An 18,600-nucleotide genomic window follows, 5' to 3' on the forward strand; every position below is an offset into this window, starting at 1 on the left:
CAAGGGGATCCCTCCCATGTGAACCTCTAGCTCGGTGCGGGAAGCTTCATCAGCTCAGTTTTTGCAGGTGGCTGATCCGAAGCTCAGAAAGGCCCCGTGAGTCCCCAAGGTCGTTCGGCCAGGAAGGGGCGGAGGTAGGGTGGAGTTGAGCTCAAATCTCCAATCCAAAGAATACTTCGGGCTGCCTCGGAGGTGGCCGAGGCAGGCCTGGTGGGCTTCCCGGGGGGTGGGGACAATGTCCGGCCTCCCGGTGCGGTGCACGACACGCAGGAAGGAGCCAGCGAGCCCAGGGCACCCCACGCGGCTGGGACCCGCAGAGCGCAGGCACTTCCCGTCCCGTCCGGAGTGACCCCCTCCTGAGGCGCCTCTGAGGCCAACTGCAAAGACCGCCTCTTTTATAATATAGAAAACTAAGTCAGCTCAGTGACGGCCGTGGGTGCAGGACTGGGGTCTGGAGCTGTGTCCCCCAGCCCGGGACCCGAACGGGACAACTCCACGCCCCAGCTCACACCACGCGCCACGCCGCATCAGCGAGATTGCACCGCGTCGCAGCCTCCGCCCTTGTTAGCGCCGAGACGTCGCGCCTGCGCAATGAGAGGGCACGACCTGAGGTGCCGGAGAGGGCATGGGGACGCGCACGCCGGGACGTCGGGGGCGGAGCCTCTGAGCCTGGGAGCCTCTGATGGGCTGCATCGGGGAGGGGCGGGGTAAGAGGCGTTCCTGGGCGGGGCCTCGAGGCCGGTTTGGAATTTTTGGCGCGAGCCGGCTCTGCGCGCGTTCACGGGCCGTTCCCCTCCGAGAGTCCTCCCGCCGGGCGTGGGGAGCCGTCGACTGCAGACCCCCGACCGCCTGACTGCGCCGGGGGCTTCCGCGGCCTCTGCCGATCCGGAATCTGGGACCTCTCTGGGCCGCGCCCCGCCCACCCGTCAAGGTGAGCCCAGACTGGGTCCTGCGGGCCGTCGGCCGGCACTTCCTCCCGGCAGCCCCTGCCCCCTGACAGCCCCTGCCGCGGTCAGCCTCACCCGCTCCCGGTCCCAGCCCCCAGCCTCAACCCCACCGACGGCCCCGCCCCGTCCCGCCGGGTCGGGCCCTGCCCGCGGCGGCCCCACCCACTGCCCCCGCGGTTCCTGGTGACTGCCACCGCCCTCCCGGCCTTCCTCGGTGACTACGCCCTCCCCCCCCCCATACCGGTCCCTCCCCGGGAAAAGCCCTACCCACCTTTCATCTGCAGCCCCTCCCCCGAGGCAGCCGGCCTATTCAGCTGTCCGCCAGGCTTTGCCCACGGCCACGGAGGTGAATCGGCTGTGGCCCTGTCCCGGAGGAACTCACAGTCTAGCGCGGCAGACCGTGGTCAGCGATGTGTCCGGCCCAGTGAGCGGGTGAGGCCCCCGAAAGGTCCAGAGGCCACCCAGGCCTGGCCTGGTCAGGGCCACCCAGGATTCTCCCTCCCCTGTCCCATCATCCCCAAAGCTGTGTGGCCAGGCCGGTGGTGCTAGAATGAAATGACATTGGGGTCGCCCGACAACTGGTTTAAGATGCTCCAGGTGTCTGGAGTGGCGCCTGGGTGTCTCAGTCAGTTAAGTGTGTGCCTTTGACTCAACTCACGTCATGATCTCACAGTTCGTGGGTTCGAGTCACCTGTCAGGCTGTGTGTTGCCAGCTGGGAACCTGGAGCTGCTTCGGATTGTGTGTCTCCCTCTCTGCTCCTGCCCTGTTCGTGCTGCTCTGTCTCTCTTTCTCCAAATAATAAACATATTTTTTAATGTTTATTTCGGGGACAGAAGATCTGAAGCGGGCTCTGCACTGACAGCACAGAGCCTACGTGGGGGCTCGAACTCGTGAACCATGAGGTCATGACCTGAACTGAAGTCAGACCCTTAACGGGCTGAGCCACCCAAGTGCCCCTCCATTAATTTTTTTTTTAATAAAATTTAAAGAATGCAGGTGACTGGTGTCTCCAAATATGCTAGGACTGGACCTGGAGGCTGTACTTCTAACCAGCGGGGGGTTCTGACACCCTGGTTCTGCACTTTGAGAAACCCTGAGATGGGAATCCTGAAGTGAATACCGGCGGAGGAAGGGTCCCCAGGGGATGTCGGATGGGGGTCCCTCCCCTACCCCTCACTGCCCCAGCGACAGACTCCAGAGGACCGCTCCCTCAGGTGTCTGTTCCCGATTCACTCCCTGCTTCTTTTGATACACTGTGGCTTCCTCTCAAAATTGGACTCCTCCTCTCTTGTTTTCTTGGTTTTGTTTCTATAATAACATTATGGCAACACACAGCCCTCTCTCTCCCAACACACACCCTCAGGACCACCGCACTTTGGGTGTGTTCTTTCAATTACTGCTCAGAGCATTATTATATTTTACTTATCATGTGACAGCATTTATTTTGGTTTTCTCAAAATTTCTTTAAAAGTTTATTTTGAGAGAGAGCACGTTCGAATGGGGGGGGGTGCAGAGAGAGGGAGAGAGAGAGAATCCCAAGCAAGCTCTGCACGGTCAGTGCCAAGTCCAATGCGGGGCTCAGCTCAAACCCACAAACCATAAGATCATGACCTGAGCTGACACCAAGAGTCAGAGGCTTAAGCGACTGAGCCACCCAGGTGCCCTATTTAGGTCACCTTTAATTTCTTTAAGCGGCTGAAGGAAGACTGGATGGAAAGCAAGTATATATGCATAACGTTGGCTACAGCAATCCTCTTATTTGTCACTTCTGGTTCTCTTCATTTGTTCCTGCGACTGGAGTTACCATCTGGTGTCACTTTCCAGTCCAATGTAATTTTGTTCCCACCCACCTCTTTTGGGCTCTTATTTATAAGTGTGTTAGGTCTATACGTTCAGTGCCCAGTATACAATTGCATGCTATCGTCCACTTACTTTTTATATCGGCTAAGAGAGGAGATATGTATTTAACCGTCTTTTGTATGACACACCAGAGCTTTGCTTCTTCGTGTCGATTCAGATTACTGTTAGGGATCACGTGCTTTTGGTCTTGAGAACTTCCCTTAGTTTTTCTTACAAAGCAGGTCTGCTAGCAGTGAATTCTTTCTGTTTTTACCTGGGAAATGTCTTTATTTTGCCTTTAGTTTTGGAAGATAGTTTGGTTGGATATGGGATTCTTGGTTGACAGATGTTTCCCCCAACACTTTGAATAGGCCACCCGCTACCTCCTGGCCTTCGTTGTTTCTGCTGAGAAGTCGGCAGTTAATCTTAGGGGAGGTTGTAAGCGATGAGGCCTTTTTCTCTTACCGCTTTCAAGACTGCGTCCTTGGTTTTGGTTTTCAGCATTTTAAAACGGTGTGTCTGTGTGTGGGCCTCTCCATTCGTCCTCCCTGATGCTCCTGGAGCTCCTTGGCAGTGTTCATGTGTTTTTCTTAAGGCGGAGAGGTTTTTTTGTGAATCACATTGGGGCAGTTTTCAGCTATGATGTCTTAGCATATTTTTCTTGCTCCTCCCCTTCTTTCCTCTGCTGCACCTTGTACGTACGTTGGTGCACCCAGTGGTGTCCTGCGTTTCTCCGAGGCTCGGTTCCCTTTTCTTCGTTCTTTTTCCTCTCTGTTCTTCAGACTGCAGAATCTCTCTTGATCTATCTCCAGGTTCACGAATCATTCTGCCATTTCAAATGTACTGTTGAACCCCTCTGATGAATCTTTTCATTTTAGTTCTTGCACCTTTCAACTCCACAACTTCCCCTTGGTTCTTTCTATAGTTTCTATCTCAGTATCAATGTTCTTCATTTGCTGAAATGTGGTCATCGCGCTTCACTTACTCTTTTCAGCGTGGCTTCCTTTAGTCCTTTGAACATATTTATAGTGAGTACTGTGACGTCTTTGTTAAATCTCACATCCGGTCCCTCTCAGGTACTTTCTTTTGTCTGGTTTTCTCCTGTGTGGGGGTCACATTTTCCTATGGCTGTGGATATCTTGTAATTTTTTTTTTTTTTTTGAAAACTGGACATTTTAGACAATGTTATAGCAACTGGCCTTACTGGCTTCTTCCCCGCCTGGAGGATTATGACTCGTTTGCTTGTTTATTTTTTAGCGACTGGCTGGGCCACGGTCGCGATGTCTCTTTCCCCTGCAGCGTGAAGCCTGGGATGCCGCTCCCCAGAGGGCCCAGCCTTGGGCATGTGCATGGTCACCTTTGAGTGACGGTGGTTGTACGGGCCTCTCTTTGTCCATCCCCGTCCTTAGCTGCTGGGCTCCACCCACTGTGGGCTGATCGTTGTGTTGTTTTCCTCAGTGCCTAGGGCATTGATTGCTTTGGGGCTCCTTTGAATTCAGTGTCTGAGGTTTGTTTTGACCCCAGTAAGGCTCTTGTCCCCAGTTCTGTCTGGGAAAGTAGCCGGGCTGTGGGGCACTTGTTGCACTAATGGAGGTCCCAAGCTTCCTCCTATTTGCTTACCATCAAAACCTCCAGAGTCTTTGAGAGTGTCTTTAGGCTTGAACTTCCCACACATCGTTTCAAATAGCGTGTGTGTGTGTGTGTGTGTGTGTGTGTGTGTGTGTGTGTATTTTTCAGGGAGAGCTTCAGAATTTCTCTTCGACTGCCTGCTTGTCTGTAGACTGAATCCCCGGGCCAGAGCTCTGGAGCTAAGGGCAGCGACACAGGTGCCTGTCTGAGTGACACTGCTGCCTCAGGGTGGGAACAGTAGCCTCCGGCCTTCTCGGCTTGCCTTTCCCGGTGGGGGACCTCCTGCTGCGGTTTGAGCGGCTGGGCCCCAGTGTCCCTGGCCCTCCTGCCACATTGGGCTTTTGCCCCGCTGCGCTCACCTGGAACTTGGGCCTCCCTCCGTGGCTGTAGGTGGTGGAGGTCTACTGAGTGAGTGCTGGCCCCACAGCTGTGAGGACGAAGACAGGAGAGAAACTTGGATTTCAGATCTTTGTTTTCACTTTTGAATTAGAGATAAGGGATGGTGGGCCTGCATTAATATTTCCACCTTACGATTTTGGAAGAGGGTGCGTATCCTAAGGCCAAACAGCTGGTTGTGATGAGGCAGGGATATACTTGTGGGGTCCCTGGCTCCAGAACCCTTCTCAGCCAACCTGTGCCGGACTGCGCAGTCTCCGGGACATGGCCTTGGGGTTTGTGGTTTATGCTTCTCTGGCCTCCCAGGTACAGATGACTGCATGCAGGCCTATGTATACTTGTCCTCTGCCTCTCCCTGCAGGTGCTCGTCCCTGTGGCCTCCATGTTTAAAGCGGAACGGGTGTGCAGAGTGGACGCACCTCTCTTCCGGAGCCTCTTTGGGGCCACAAGACCAGGCACTGTTTGAGCGGACACACTGCTCTGTCCTGTGCCCCTCAGGGCCTCCTGTGCTGGCCATGCCTGTGCCCACAGAGGGCGCCCCTCCGCCCCTGAGTGGCACCCCCGTTCCAGTCCCAGCCTACTTCCGCCACGCAGAACCTGGCTTCTCCCTCAAGAGGCCTGGAGGGCTCAGTCGGAGCCTCCCGCCCCGGCCCCCTGCCAAGGGCAGCGTCCCCATCAGCCGCCTCTTCCCTCCTCGGACCCCGGGCTGGCACCAGCCCCAGCCCCGGAGGGTGACATTCCAAGGCAAAGCCTCTGAGACCCTTCAGAGCCCCTCCTATGACCCGAGCCGGCCAGAGTCCTTCTTCCAACAGAGTTTCCAGAGGCTTGGCCGCTTGGGCCACGGCTCCTATGGAGAGGTCTTCAAGGTGAGTGGGGTGACAGTTCCTCAGGCCTGCTACTGCCACCCCCCTCCCCCGCCTGGAGGGGACGGTGTCCTGGGCGGCCCACTCCCCTTCTCTCCCCTGAGAGCCTGCTTCTCCTGGGCTGATGTGGCTGCTTTCTCCTTCCCCCTACTTAGGCCCTCCACGCCCCTCAGTAACACTCCCCCCTTGTGCAGAGCCTGGCACGCCTCACAGTGGCTCCTGGCTGCCTCTTTCTCCTGCCCCAGGGCAGCCTCCTCTGCGTGGCGCACACCCCACGCCCCATCACCTCTCAGGCCAGCAGGTGCTCCCGCTACACCCTTCATACCAGCTTTTTATTTCTCCTTAAAATATATTTCCCCTTTATATTTCCTTTACAATGGTAATCTTCCTTACGTAAGTACTACCTGGAGACAATCTTGTTGTTAAAAAGCACAAGTAACGTGGCCCCTAGACTGGTTCTTCCTGGAGGAAACCACTGTGCTTCTCGGGTGGGTGTCCTTCCTTCCAGATCTTTTTCTCTACGTCTCCACAGAGTTGACCAGATACGGACAGACTCTTTTTGTATTCTGCACAGTGGGTCGTGCTGGCCACGTGTTCGTGTAGCCAGATTTTTCCACGTAGCCTCGTGCCCCGAGGCCCTTTTGGGTCAATACGTAGAGCTCTCAGAGTGGCCCGTCCAGCTTTGCTGCTGCACACGTGGGCTCTGAGGCGGATGCCGTGCTCCACCTTCCATGTGTGTGAAATCCTAACAGGGTCTGCCAGACCGGCCTCCTGTCCCACTCGTGGGTGCCACCTCCCTTCCAGGTGCGCTCTAAGGAAGACGGCCGGCTCTATGCAGTGAAGCGCTCTATGTCGCCCTTCCGGGGCCCTAAGGACCGGGCCCGCAAGCTGGCCGAGGTCGGCGGCCACGAGAAGGTGGGGCAACACCCGTGCTGTGTGCGGCTGGAGCAAGCCTGGGAGGAGGGCGGCATCCTGTACCTGCAGACGGAGCTGTGTGGGCCCAGCCTGCAACAGCACTGCGAGGCCTGGGGCACCGGCCTGCCCGAGGCCCAGGTCTGGGGCTACCTGCGGGATACCCTGCTTGCCCTGGCTCACCTGCACGGCCAAGGCCTGGTCCACCTTGACGTCAAGCCCGCCAACATCTTCCTGGGGCCCCGGGGCCGCTGCAAGCTGGGTGACTTTGGGCTGCTGGTAGAGCTGGGTGCATCTGGAACTGGTGAGGCCCAGGAGGGAGACCCCCGCTACATGGCCCCTGAGCTGCTACAGGGCTCCTATGGGACAGCGGCGGACGTGTTCAGGTGAGGGCCGGGAGGCGGGAGGCTCTTGGCGGGGTTGGGGGGCGGGGGATGTGCAGTCAGCCGAGGGAGGGAAACGCCACCCTAGCCCCAAGTCAGGAAGACTCGGCCTCGGGCCGGGACGTCCTGCCCGGAGGGGGTGGAGGCCCGTCCTGCACTTGAGGGGTTCTGCAGAGACAGACTCTGGGCAGCGGACCCTCTGGCCACTCTACGTGGATCCCCCGTTTCCTCACCTCCCCCCCACAGCAGGGACAATTGCTCCATTTACAGGGGACGGACACAGTGGGGCCGAAGGACTGGCACAGAGTCCACTTAGCAAGTGGGGAAGCTAGGGCTGGCCCGGGCAGTGGGTTCCGTCGTGCAGGCGGGTGACCGCCGCTCTGCCTCTAACGGCCGTATCCAGCCTTGGCAGCAACGATGGTAGTGACGTCAGCACCCGCAGTGCCTGTCCGGTGACGGGTGCCAGGAGGACTCACCGGGTGGTGAGGGGGCTCCGTAATAAGGGCCTTTTCGGGACCCCCAGCCCCTCCCTCCCCACTTCCCCGGCTCGTGGTGGAAGACAGCAGCCCTTCTCCACCCTCTTCTTGGGCAGCCTGGAGCTCTGGGGTCTGGCCCCAGGGCCAACCCTGCCCCTCTTCTGTCACTGCCCCCACCCTTCCCAGTCTGGGCCTCACCGTCCTGGAAGTGGCATGCAACATGGAGCTGCCCCATGGCGGGGAGGGCTGGCAGCAGCTGCGCCAGGGCTATCTGCCCCCGGAGTTCACTGCTGGTAAGTGGAGGGCAAGGACGGGAAGGAACGTGCGGCCCCAGGGAGGCCGGGCTCACGTCTGGGGCCCCTGGGCTCAGAGCTGTCACCCCTGACGCGGCCCCGCCCTGTGCACAGGCCTGTCTTCTGAGCTGCGTTCTGTCCTCACCATGATGCTGGAGCCTGACCCCAAGCTGCGGGCCACAGCCGAGTCCCTGCTGGCCCTGCCCATGCTCAGGCAGCCTCAGCCTTGGAACGTTCTGTGGTATATGGCCGCCGAGGCTCTCAGTCGAGGCCTGGCCCTGTGGCAGGTAAGGTGGGTGACCGTGACAGGGTGCCCAGCCGCGCTCCCCGGCCCCAGGGCCTGCCCTGCCTCCCTGGTCCCTGTCCCCTCAGGCCCTGCTTGCCCTGCTGTGCTGGCTCTGGCACGGGCTGGCTCACCCCGCCAGATGGCTGCAGCCCCAGAGCCCACCAGCCACCCCGCCCGGCTCGCCACCCTGCAGCCTCCTCCCGGACAGCAGCCTCTCCAGCAACTGGGATGACGACAGCATAGGGTGGGTGAGAGCCGAGGACGCCGGGGGTGGGGGAAAGGGGCAGTCAGCACGGCCAGGCCGCAGCCCCGTGAGGATTCGTGAGGATTCGTGGTGAACAGGACCCCTCCCCCAAGCCTGCCCCCCGCCCCCCCCCACCCCCCGCCATCATACCCTGGGAAGGGAGCCAAGGCCAGTGGGGGTGCGGCCTGGCCCAGCTTGAATGCGGCGGTCTCCTCCAAGCTCAGTGCGGGGACCACGCAGAGCAGAGCAGAACCGGCAACCTCACGCCTGGGGCGCTGCCTCACGAGGGAGCAGCGCGAGGGCCACGGCCGCCGCCACGGTAGGGCTGCGGTGCCCACAGGTGAGGTGCTGTCCGTCCTCTCCGGGAACACAGTCCCCAGAGCCTGGGGAGCCCGAGCCCCGGGAAATTCCTTGGTCCTAGGTACCTGGCGGCCAAGTGAGAGGCTGTAATTAAGAAACCGCTTGGGGCACAGTCCTCAGGAGGAATCACGCCATTAACCCCTTTTTAAGGAAATATCACCCATCGCCACGGGGACGCTTTATAGCAGACACGAGGTACCAGATAGGCTTCCTTTGTCAGAAGTTCATTTGTCAGCCAGCTGTCAAAACCCACATGTTCTAAAAAGGAACAGAGGTGGCCTTTGAGTGGTCAGATGGCCTTTAAAAGTTGTGGAAGTGCTTTTTTCAAAGAGCACCACGCTCTCACTGCTCCCGACTGGGGCCCCTGCCCATGTCAGGAGCCTGGGGTCCGCACAGGGCAAGGGTTGACCTTGCTGTGGCCCCCTCCCCATGCACTCCCCACCCCCGACACCTTACTTGTCTGGCCCACCTGTGCAGGCTCTCGCTCTCTCCAGAGGCTGTCCTGGCCAGGGCTGTCGGGAACACCTCCACCCCCCGCAGTGGCTCCCCTGCCCCCCGGAGCAGGTACACACTGAGGTGAGCAGGCCCAGAGTCCAGCGGGTGGGAGGTGGTGGCTTTCAGATCCTGAGTGTCATTTGTCTCTCTTCCCCCCACCCCAGGGAGGCCCTGGACCTAAGTGACATTGACTCTGAGCCCCCTCGGGGCTCCTTCCCCTCCTTTGAACCTCGGAACCTCCTCAGCCTGTTTGAGGACTCACTGGGCCCGGCGTGAGCCCACAGGCCAGCCTTGGTGTTTTTAACCTTTTAGCCACCACCCCCTCCCCATTCCTCCTGGAGGCTGGGGTCCCTCTGGCAACTCCAGGGGTTCCTTCTGCCTGCCATGTCTAATAAAAGGTATTTGAATCTTGGGAGCACCCAAGCTTGCTTGTGTGGCAACGGCTCTTCCTGCCCCATTTATTGATGCTGCCCAGGGTCTGCGGCCCTGGGATGGGCCGTGGCTGAGCCCTGATGCAGGGCCCCGGGCCAGCACACTGGAGCTAGGAGCATGCGCTGTCTGGAGCAGAGACTGCCTGAGCAGACACGTCCCCGGCGTGTTGATCGAGCCATCAGAGTATGGCAGTCAGGGTGGAGGGCGGGCCCTCAGCCCACTCAGGTCGTCATGTCTCTGTGCTCGGATGCAGCAGCTGCAGCCCCCCTCCTACCCCTTGGTCCTGGGATAAGAGGCTGCTCTTGTGGTCCAAACCTCTCACTCCACAGTCTCTGGACAGAAAGGAGAAGGCGAAGGTGAGCCTCAGGCTGCTGGGAGGGCTGGCACGCAGAGCAGACACAGGTCAGGAAATAGGGCTGAGGGCCGGGCAAGGCACCCATGAGGTACCTTATGTGTGGGGCAGGGTGGAATGACAGCTCTGGGCCGGTAGAATTCTGTCACAGCTAAGACGTGACCCCAGAGTCCCTCTGGCCATACCCTGATAGGTCACAGGAGATAAAGTGAGGTCCAGGAAGGAAAGGTTTCCTTCTAGCCTCCACAGTAGCCCGAAAGAAGGCAAGGAGGGGAAGCTGAGCTCCGAGGTGTGGGTAGAAGAGGCTGGTCCTCGTCCACAGGGAAGAACGGACAAACAGATGAGGCTCCCAGCTGGCAAGTCCCGTTTGCTGGAAGCATCCAGGGAGTCAGCCCCTTGCACACCAGCAGAAGGAGCGAAGCATGATACTCTTGGTCCTAGAAGACCGTGGAGAGGCCGGCATAGTGGGCGCCACGTGGCTCAGTCTGGGGGGCAGGCGTGGCGGGCGGCCCAGAGCAGGTCGGGCACGACGCCCGCGTGCAGCTGGAGGATGGAGCCCACGCTGAGCAGGTGCATGATCTGGTGCGAGTTGCCCCAGTAATCAAAGCGGCCGGGTCCCCAGCGCTCCGGCAGGCGGGCCACGTTCACCAGCCCCCCGAGCAGGGCCAGTGCGTCCATACGCAGGTAGCAGGGCAGGGAGCCCGGAGCCCCAGAGCCCAGCCCCACTCCTCGGGCCCCGAACACCAGGAGGCGGGCGGCAGCCTGCCAACCGAAGGCGCGGAGCCGGGCGCCGGTGGAGGGAGCGGTGAGGGCCCGCCAGCCAGCCACGCCCGACAGCACGGTGTAGCCCACCAGGGCGGCTGGGCGCAGCCAGGGCCTACAGGCCAGGGTGCAGTGGATGATGGGCAGAGCCCCTGCACGGAGGAGAGATACAGGAGAAGGCATGTCAGTCCGGGGGACTGCCTGCCCTTTCCACCCAGGGCTCCCGTGAGTGTCCCCTGCCTCTTCCCCCCCCCGCCCCCCCCCCCCGGCGCCCATCCTTCAAGCCTACCCGCCCCGTCCTTTAGCTCACCGAGGGTGTTGACAAGGCAGACCCCACACATATCCAGGGCAAGGAGCCGAGTATACACAGGGCTGCCCCCTTGGTGGCACATGAAGAGATGATAGAGCACAGAGCCTGTGGGCGGGGCCAGGCAGGCCACACAGTGTGTGCCCCACAGCCAGCCATCCTTGCCCAGCTGCCCCCAAGGCATGGTCATCGGCAGCAGTACCAGGAAGCCTAGGAGGGCCAGCCCTGGGAGAGGGAGACAATGATCCATCACACAGCTTCAGCCAGAGGACAGGTCCTGTCCTCAGGGAGTCTGCAGTCTAGAGATAACACAAGGGATGAGGCAAGACAGATCTTGACAATGCCGTTAGCACGCTATCTGACAGAGGCAGGCCCCGCGCCTTCAGTGACTTCAGTGACTTGGCAGAGCTCTCAAGACGCCGGGGGAGTAGACACCATTATCGAGTCCACACTTCCAGGTGAAGAAACCGAGTAACTGCCCCAGGTGGCCCCGGCAAGGAAGGGGTGGGAGCAGAATAGAACCTGGGCACTCTTAACTCCAAGTTGCTCTCACCCCTAGGCCACATTACCTCCCCAGAGAGCAGGAGCCCCAATCCCCTAAACTCTGTTGTGTTGGCAGAACCCAGAAGGAGGCACGGCCTCAAGCGGAATTCTGAAGAGAACATGTGGGCAATGGTACCAGATCCCAGGGCCACTTAGCTTGCTTCTCTCAACCCCTGTGTCTTCTCTGTAAGTGACCAAACGAGGAGGCTTTGGGCCTTTCTGTCTTCCGGAAACAAGCAAAGCCAGGCAGGGGAGAGGGGCTGAGAGGAGCTTGTTCCAGCTCCCCAGGCAGCGCTGCCTGCACTCCATTTCTCTCAGTCCCAACCAGGGTGATTCCTACACCCTTCCCTAGGCACTCTGGCATCGCCCTCACAGGGTCAAAGACTGGCACAGCGGACTGGGGCTGTGGCTGCACACTCGGCGAGGTCTGGCCAGGCCACAGTCCCCCCGTAAGGCAGGCACCCAGGTTGGGCCCAGCCTGTTCGGGGCCCCTCTCCTGGCCGGGGCAGCCCAAGGACGGGCAGGGCTGTGTCAGCAGAGCAGGGCCGCGGAGGAGGGGCCCCGAGCCTGGGGCGGGGGGGGGGGGGGGGGGTGGAGGAAGGAAGGAGCCGCCACCAGGCGGAGCCCCGTGTGGCTGGGCTGCTCCGGGCCGAGGGTGGCAGGGCAATTGCGTGGGGAGGGGCTGGGGCCTGGTTTCTTTTCCTCTCCTAATCGAAGTCAACACCCCATCTCCTGGACCAGTGCTGGCGGGGGAGGTGCCCCAGACACAGGGATTATGAAGGGGGTCGGACACCAGACTCCTCCCCGGGGCTCAGAGGGATTAAGCGGACTTGGTCCCCTATGCTGCTTCCTTCGCCTGCCCGGGGGGGAGGGGGGGGGGGCCGCCCGGGGAGCGGAAGGACAGTTCCGTCTGGGACAATGGCAGCTTTGTCACCACGGCTCCTGGCCGTGCCAGGGCCCAGGCAGACCGGGACCTGAGCACTGGGGCGCTCCTCGGCCTTCCGGCCCCGGCCCGGCGCGGGCAGGGCTACCGCGGGTGTGGGATGCGGGGCGCGGCTCACCGTGCGTGTAGATGTTGCCCAGCTCGTTGTGCAAGTAGAAGAGGCTGCGTAGACAGCCCGAGCCGCTGCTGGCCGGCCGGTAGCCCGTCAGCACGAACTTGTTGAACTGCAGGTGCGGTGGCGAGCTGGCCCAGTCCAGCAGGCGCGGCCCGGCCAGGAACGCCATGGCCCGGCCCGGCGCGGGCGGCCCGCGCTCCTCTCGGCCCCCGGCTTCCTCAGTGCTGCCACAGCGCGCCGAGACTCATCCCGGTGCCCGCCCGCCGCCCGGCGCTGCGTCCGCGCACGCGCCGGGCGGGGGTCCCGGCCCGCGCCCCTCCCGCGCTGCGCACGCGCGGGCCCGGCGCCCCCACGCTGGGGCGGAGGCTGGGGACGCGCGGGGCGCCGGGGCGCAGTGAGACCGGTCCCGCTGGGGAAGGCGCGCCGCAGGGACAGCTCGCGGAGGCGGCAGCGGTCAGTCGTCCCTTCGCAGCCGGGAGGACGGGCGCGGCCGGACGCTGGTGGGGACGCCAGGCTCCGCCCCAGCAGCTCGCCCCCGCCATCCCGCCGGCGTTTCGCGCGCGGTACTCGTGACGTCGACGCTGCGAGGGCCAATGGGCGAGGCTGGCGGGGAAGCCCCACCCACGCCCGCCCAGACTTTAGCGTGATTACCATAATATATGCGCTCCCAGCCTCATTTGCATGGGGTAGCTGTGGGCTTGGGATCCGACGTTCTGGGTCCCAGTGGCTCTGCTGGAGTGACCCCGGCGCCTAGAGTCTGCCGTACGCGCCCGGGCTTTCCGCGCGACCCCCTAGGTCGACGCACCCTTGGGCACTCACCCTCGTCGCCACCAAGCCCCACCCCTCACCCGGGCTCTGTCCAAGGTGCTGGCGGCCCCGGACCTTCGGACCAGTCAGGTCTAGAGCCTGCGCGTCCCCACTCCAGACAGGGGGGGTGATCTCCGCCGGCCCGACTCGGCCAGAGCGCAGCAAGCCACGCTGAGTGGCCAGGCCTCACACGTGTGTTGACGCGCCGAGCGCCCTCGGGCGATGCCCTGCCCTTCAGGCCGGGCTTCTTGTAGCCTGAGCTCGGTCAAACTCTCCCTGTTGTCGCCCACTGCGAGGCACCTTCGGTTCCACCCAGAAAAGACAGGAAACGTAGGGGAAGATAGGGCAGGAGGTCACGGGAGAAAGGTCCGTCCCTGCCCGAGTTCATTCTAAGGCGGGTCCAGGAATGCATCCCTTTTCCGGCTTAACCCCGCCCACAACCGCTTCCTCCTCCTCCTCCTCCTCCTCCTCCTCCTCCTCCTCCTCCTCCTCCTCCCCCCCTCCTCCCCGGCTCCATGACCCCGTCCACCCATCCTTCCGCCTCCGCCGTTCCTTGGTCCTAAACTTTCCCGGCAGCTCCAAAGCACTCTAGGCTTGGACCGACCCTACTTTGTATGGATACACCCAACTTTGGCTCATTAACACAACTCTTCTTGTCACGCAAGAACTTGCAGAGAGCCCTGTACCAAAATAGGTCCTTTATTCAGAATCTATGGCTGGCCTTTTGACTACTTTTCTTGACCTCTCACATTTCACTTAGGGCAGCAGTCCAGAACCACCCCAAGAAGTTCTAAAAGCAACCTGAAGTCAGAGACCCCGGTATTAAGGTTTATGAGGGAGGGGAGCCAGATTCCTCTTGCCCTTTGGCCTCAACCATCTGGACCTTCGAGGGTCAGACCAAGTTCTCAGTAATAGCACCAGAGGCTTCTTGTCCAATGTCTGGCCTCCAGGAGATAATCAGAGACCGAGCTGTCCTTACAGGGGCGGAAGGTCAACATAGAGTGCGGCACGGAGTCTGAGATGTCCATTCCACTGGCAGAGGGTCCAGTGGACCCTGGGGATCCCGAGTCAGAGAGCAGAGATGAGCGAACGCAGGGAACTCTGGCTGGAGGCGCTCAGGGGCCGGTAACTCGCGGCTAGAACCTCAGCCTGAGGGTCCCCAGGGGGACAGGGCAGGGCCACCCCTCGAGGCCGGCGGTACCACACAGCCCAGCTTCTCCCGGGGCCCCGGGAAGGCCCCAACGCGGGGGGCCCTTTTCCCGGAGCCAGCAGACAGCTCCTAGAGAGGGAGCAGATGTCAGCTGAACCCCCAACCAATCTTACCTCCAGCGTCCTGCTCCGCCTGCGATCCCGCGCGCGATTCCCTGTGTGGACGCAAGCCCTTGTCCCTCAAGAACCCGGGATCGCCTCCCAGCCGCGTTCCCCTTGAAAGCCCCAGCTTCCCACCGGGGCCCCCTGGGCACCGAGGCGTCAGGCGCCCAGCTGCGTCCGCCCTCAGGCCCTGCCCCAGCGGGCGCACCGTCGGCGCAGCAGGCGCAGCAGCGACAGCAGCAGCAGCAGCAGCACTGAGACGGCCGTCACCGTCGAGAAGACCCGGGCTGCGGGCACACGGTGCCATGAGGCAGGGTTTGGGAGGAGCTGCTCCCCAAACTGCCTCCCGCCACGCGTGCCCGCCTCACCCCCCGTCGCGGCCTCCGGAGCCCCAGGCCGGGGGCTGCAGCTCACGTTGGCCCAGTCAGGGGACGCTGCGGGGGTCTGGGCCGAGCCCTGGGGCGCGCGGTCGTCGGCAGCGTCCTGCAGCCCTGCGGAGAGAAGTGTGAGGCAGGGTGGCGGGGCAGCGGGCGCAGGGCGACGAGGCGGGCTCTCACCGCGGTAGGTGAGCGCGAAGCCCTGCGCGTGGCCGCGCGCGTCGCTGCGGAAGGAGAGCAGCAGCGCGGCGGCGCGCAGGCGCAGGGGCCCGGGCGGCGGCGGGCGGGCGCCGTCGAAGGCGCGGAGCAGGCTGCCCGAGGCGGCGTCCCGCAGCTCCAGCCGGTCGCGCGGGTCGGCCAGCTCGAAGAGGCGGAAGGTGAGCTCCAGCGCGGCGCCCGGCGGGCTCAGCGCCCAGCTGCAGTTCCGGTCCGGCCCGTACTCGTCCGGGAAGTCCGGGGAGTAGATGACGCCCTGCGGAGCCGTCCAGTTCCCCTGGCAGGAGCCCACGGACACTGTGGGCGGGGCCGGTGGTCAGGACCCCGAGGCCCGCGGGCTCTTCCTTCGCGGGGCGGGCCGCCTGCCCCTCCCCGCTGGGCCGCGACCCCAGACCCGCCCCACCGCCCCCTCGAGCCGGGTCCTACTCCTTCCGCGACCCGCGAATCCCCTCCTCACGTCCCGCCCCCAACTCCACGCCCCGCCCCTGACCCCCCAGGTGCGGAGTCTGCCCTCCACCCCACTCCCCTTCTCGGGCCCCGCCCCCAGCGTACGGCTTCCCCCTCCCAGATCCCGCCCCCTACCGGGGCGTGGCACCCCGAGACCCACCCAGACGCTCTCCCTCACCGCCCAGGTCCCCCTTCCCCGCCCACTCCTCACCTTCGTAGATGCCCAGACGCCCATCGCCGCCGCACAGCTGGCCCGGGTGGCCGAAGCAAATCTGGTCGCAGTCGGTAGCTGGGGCCGGGCGTCCCCGGTCCAGGTCGCTCTCAGAGCCACAGAAGCAGGCATAGCCAGCCTCCACGCCCGCCAGCTGGGGGCACAGACTGGGTGACCCAAGAGGCAGGGGTTGGGGTAGGGGTGGGTTCTAGGGTCAGGGTCATAAGTGGGAATCGGGCAGGAGACTCCAAAATCAGCGTCAGGGTTTGACGTCAGAGTGGGAGTTGATTTGGGTCCTGAGGTCTAGGTCAGGGGTCACTGTTCTGAGCCGGAGGGGGGAGGGGGCAGTACCTGGTAGCCCTTCATGCGGCAGAAGCGAAGGCACACCTGGACCGTGAGCTTCGTTGAGGTCCCGCTGGGGCCGCTGAGGGCCGGGGGTGCCCCCGAATCCACGAAGCAGCCCAGGTACCCGGGCACTGAGGGGGCAGCAGAGTCCGGCTTTGTCCGGTGCCTCCAAAAGACAACTCTACCCAGGCAGCCCAGCCTTCCCACCCTTGTCCAGCCCGGCCCACTCACTGTGACACGTGGGGATGTCGCAGTAGCGCCAATAGATGCCCTCCTCTGTCTCGGCTACGTAGCACCACGGCTGCACGTCCCCGTCGGGGTTCCTGCCGGCGGGGGAGAAGTCGTCTGGACCCACCCCGAGGGCTGCAAGCCCCAGGCCCCACCCCACAGCCTTTCCGCAGAATGGCCACCGTGTGTGTTAGATCTGGTTTGTGTGTTCCTCTCCGTTGTCCCTGTCACACAGATTCTGGTTTGTCCCACCTGTTTGTGGCTGTCGACTCCGGAGGGGATGGTGGGAAGTCCTCAAGGGGCACCTGGGTGGGGTGGCTCAGTGGGTTAAGGGACCGATCTTTGGTTTCAGCTCAGGTCATGATCTTACAGTTTTTGAGTCCGAACCCCAAGTGGGGCTCTGTGCTCATAGCGTGCAGCCTGCTCAGGATTCTGGCTCCCTCTCTCTCTTCCCTTCCCCTGCTCGCTCGCTCTCTCTCAAACAAATAAATTAACTAATAAACTATTTTTTTAAAGGAGGGGCGCTGAGGGCATATTTTGGGCTTCAGATGTTGCTAGGACGTGACCTTATACGTGAGGACTTTGAAGCCACCTGCAGTGTTCGTCCCCAACCCTGCCTTGGGCCTCGGCCACCTCCCTTGGCTTGCAACCCTGCTTTAAAGCAAAAGTGGTGAGCCCTGAGCTTTGTGGTGTCCTCTCGCTCCGCTGGGTCCCTGCGGCTCCAGACAGCAGTTGTGGCTCTGAAGGCCGCCCCCCCCCCATCCCTCTGTCACCAAGAGTAGAAGTTGTACCGCAGGGGCTGGACCCTCCACCCCAGGGCTCGCCCTCTGACTGGGTCCCGCCTACACAGGCTCCTTGAATGCCCAGGCCTGACCCTAGGCTCTGCAGCGTTTGGGCACCTAAATGTCCCGAAAATGTCCTGAGCGGCCAGCCCCGCCCCCAGAACGGGCTAGGCCTGGTCCCTCGCCTAGGCTCTGCTCCCGGGCCCTCGGGGTGGCCCTCGCAGTCGCCCAGCCAAGACCTCCCTCCCACCCACACCGAGGCCCTGCCCGGGGCGGACGCCTGCAATAGCGCGCCCAGTCCCGGGCCCAGCGCAGGCCCCGCCCCTCACCGGCAGAAGTTGTGCGGGCCCAGCCCCCAACGGCCCTGGGGGTCGCTGGCGCTGCTGTAGCTGTGCTGCTGCGTCTGGTCCCAGAAGAGGCACGGGCGGCCGGCCCCGCGCGGACCCGTGCGGTTCTGGTGGCCGCGGTAGTCGGCGCCATTCACCTGGAAGCACTCGGACAGGCCTGCGCGGCGACCGCGGGGGCTGGGGAGGTCCCGACCTTCTCCCGCATTTTCACCCCCCCCCCCCACCCACCCAACTCTAACTCCCGCCCGGCTCCCCCGTCCGCGCCCCCGGCGCCTGCGGGGCCCCGGGGCTCAGCTCCTCCCGCCACCTGCTCTGCCCCCTCCTCCGCTTCGGGACCGGCTCCTAGGCACGGAGGCAGAGGAGAGAGCGGTGACCACGGTCCAGTCGCGGGGGCGGGACTCACCTGGGCTGTGCAGGCTCCCCGCCGAGGCCCCGCGGGGCGGCAGCGGCGGGAGGAAGAGCAGGAGAAGCAGGAGGCCCTGCGGGGCCCGTGTCTCCATCGCCCCCAGCCCAAGAGAGGTTGCCCTGGCCCGCACACGGCCCACGCCACCCCCGGGGTCGCTCCGGGGTCTTCCAGGCGACCTGGGGGGCGTTGTCCTCTGACAGCCTGTTCGCGCCCCGCTCTGGGCGGCGCTCTCCGTCTGGAGCGGTGAACTCTCTCCCGCGAGTATTTGCCTCCAGGGTTTCTGCCCCAGGAGGCGTCTCTTTGCCCCCGTGTCCCCTCTGGCTGTCCCCGGGGTTCTCTGGCCAGGGGCGGTCTCCGTCACTGCCTCTCAGTGCTGGGGCGGCGGGTGTGGGGGGGGGGGCTTGCCCTCGCGTCCACGCCCGCCCTCTGCCGCGGCGCCCTGCTCTCCCTCGCTCAGGTCTCTAACGCACTGGCTCCTGCCCCCTCGCGTCCCTCTGTGGGTCCCTCCCCCTTGGGTCCCTCCCTCCCCACCCCATCCCCCCGAG

General features: G+C 62.9%; 3 protein-coding genes across 13 annotated transcripts; 1 reads left to right on the forward strand and 2 right to left on the reverse strand.

Moving 5' to 3' along the window:
- The first annotated feature begins 719 nt into the window (after positions 1-719).
- Positions 720-9,547, forward strand: PKMYT1 (protein kinase, membrane associated tyrosine/threonine 1). Of its 7 annotated transcripts, XM_047087329.1 has the most exons (9): positions 727-931; positions 1,232-1,379; positions 5,174-5,678; positions 6,480-6,973; positions 7,633-7,739; positions 7,854-8,026; positions 8,112-8,269; positions 8,489-8,609; positions 9,107-9,547. In XM_047087329.1, the coding sequence occupies exons 3-9, from the start codon at positions 5,328-5,330 to the stop codon at positions 9,398-9,400; spliced, it is 1,698 nt and encodes a 565-aa protein (XP_046943285.1). In that variant the 5' UTR covers positions 727-931; positions 1,232-1,379; positions 5,174-5,327; the 3' UTR covers positions 9,401-9,547. The 7 variants fall into 7 exon arrangements, with proteins under 7 accessions (XP_046943286.1, XP_046943285.1, XP_046943281.1 ...); XM_047087330.1 differs by lacking the exon at positions 1,232-1,379 and having other exon boundaries at positions 720-931; XM_047087325.1 differs by lacking the exons at positions 727-931; positions 1,232-1,379 and having other exon boundaries at positions 3,205-5,678; positions 9,107-9,205; positions 9,289-9,379.
- Positions 9,548-9,549: 2 nt separating this feature from the next.
- Positions 9,550-12,895, reverse strand: PAQR4 (progestin and adipoQ receptor family member 4). Of its 2 annotated transcripts, none has more exons than XM_047087335.1 (3): positions 12,582-12,895; positions 10,981-11,202; positions 9,550-10,822 (listed from the first exon to the last, which is right to left on the reverse strand). In XM_047087335.1, the coding sequence occupies exons 1-3, from the start codon at positions 12,745-12,747 to the stop codon at positions 10,389-10,391; spliced, it is 822 nt and encodes a 273-aa protein (XP_046943291.1). In that variant the 5' UTR covers positions 12,748-12,895; the 3' UTR covers positions 9,550-10,388. The 2 variants fall into 2 exon arrangements, with proteins under 2 accessions (XP_046943291.1, XP_046943292.1); XM_047087336.1 differs by having other exon boundaries at positions 10,981-11,276; positions 12,582-12,671.
- Positions 12,896-13,918: 1,023 nt separating this feature from the next.
- On the reverse strand, positions 13,919-18,149 carry KREMEN2 (kringle containing transmembrane protein 2). Of its 4 annotated transcripts, none has more exons than XM_047087604.1 (9): positions 18,053-18,149; positions 17,632-17,806; positions 16,524-16,615; positions 16,299-16,423; positions 15,948-15,984; positions 15,254-15,586; positions 15,065-15,187; positions 14,905-14,983; positions 13,919-14,664 (listed from the first exon to the last, which is right to left on the reverse strand). In XM_047087604.1, exons 1-9 carry the CDS (start codon positions 18,147-18,149, stop codon positions 14,454-14,456), a joined length of 1,272 nt encoding a protein of 423 aa, XP_046943560.1. In that variant the 3' UTR covers positions 13,919-14,453. The 4 variants fall into 4 exon arrangements, with proteins under 4 accessions (XP_046943560.1, XP_046943559.1, XP_046943562.1 ...); XM_047087603.1 differs by having other exon boundaries at positions 15,948-16,101; XM_047087606.1 differs by lacking the exon at positions 14,905-14,983.
- Positions 18,150-18,600: the final 451 nt, after the last annotated feature.

This window comes from Lynx rufus, unplaced genomic scaffold (genome assembly GCF_022079265.1).
Source record: "Lynx rufus isolate CCGP_SWC_20201006 ecotype Redwood Valley unplaced genomic scaffold, mLynRuf1.p SCAF_23, whole genome shotgun sequence".
Classification (NCBI taxonomy): Eukaryota; Metazoa; Chordata; class Mammalia; order Carnivora; family Felidae; genus Lynx; species Lynx rufus.

What these genes read in the sequence shown, in the direction of transcription:
- PKMYT1 (XM_047087323.1), top strand. Translation starts at nt 5,133, where the DNA reads ATGCAGGCCTATGTATACTTGTCCTCTGCCTCTCCCTGCAGGTGCTCG. An exon ending in ACAGCGGCGGACGTGTTCAG is followed by an intron (nt 6,974 to 7,632) that starts GTGAGGGCCGGG and finishes CACCCTTCCCAG; the next exon opens with TCTGGGCCTCACCGTCCTGG. An exon ending in TGGGATGACGACAGCATAGG is followed by an intron (nt 8,270 to 8,488) that starts GTGGGTGAGAGC and finishes GTCTCCTCCAAG; the next exon opens with CTCAGTGCGGGGACCACGCA.
- PAQR4 (XM_047087335.1), bottom strand. Translation starts at nt 12,747, where the DNA reads ATGGCGTTCCTGGCCGGGCCGCGCCTGCTGGACTGGGCCAGCTCGCCA. An exon ending in GGGCAACATCTACACGCACG is followed by an intron (nt 11,203 to 12,581) that starts GTGAGCCGCGCC and finishes TCCCTCTCCCAG; the next exon opens with GGCTGGCCCTCCTAGGCTTC. An exon ending in CTGCCTTGTCAACACCCTCG is followed by an intron (nt 10,823 to 10,980) that starts GTGAGCTAAAGG and finishes TCCTCCGTGCAG; the next exon opens with GGGCTCTGCCCATCATCCAC.
- KREMEN2 (XM_047087603.1), bottom strand. Translation starts at nt 18,149, where the DNA reads ATGGAGACACGGGCCCCGCAGGGCCTCCTGCTTCTCCTGCTCTTCCTC. An exon ending in CGACATCCCCACGTGTCACA is followed by an intron (nt 16,424 to 16,523) that starts GTGAGTGGGCCG and finishes CTGCCCCCTCAG; the next exon opens with TGCCCGGGTACCTGGGCTGC. An exon ending in CTTCGCGCTCACCTACCGCG is followed by an intron (nt 15,188 to 15,253) that starts GTGAGAGCCCGC and finishes TTCTCTCCGCAG; the next exon opens with GGCTGCAGGACGCTGCCGAC.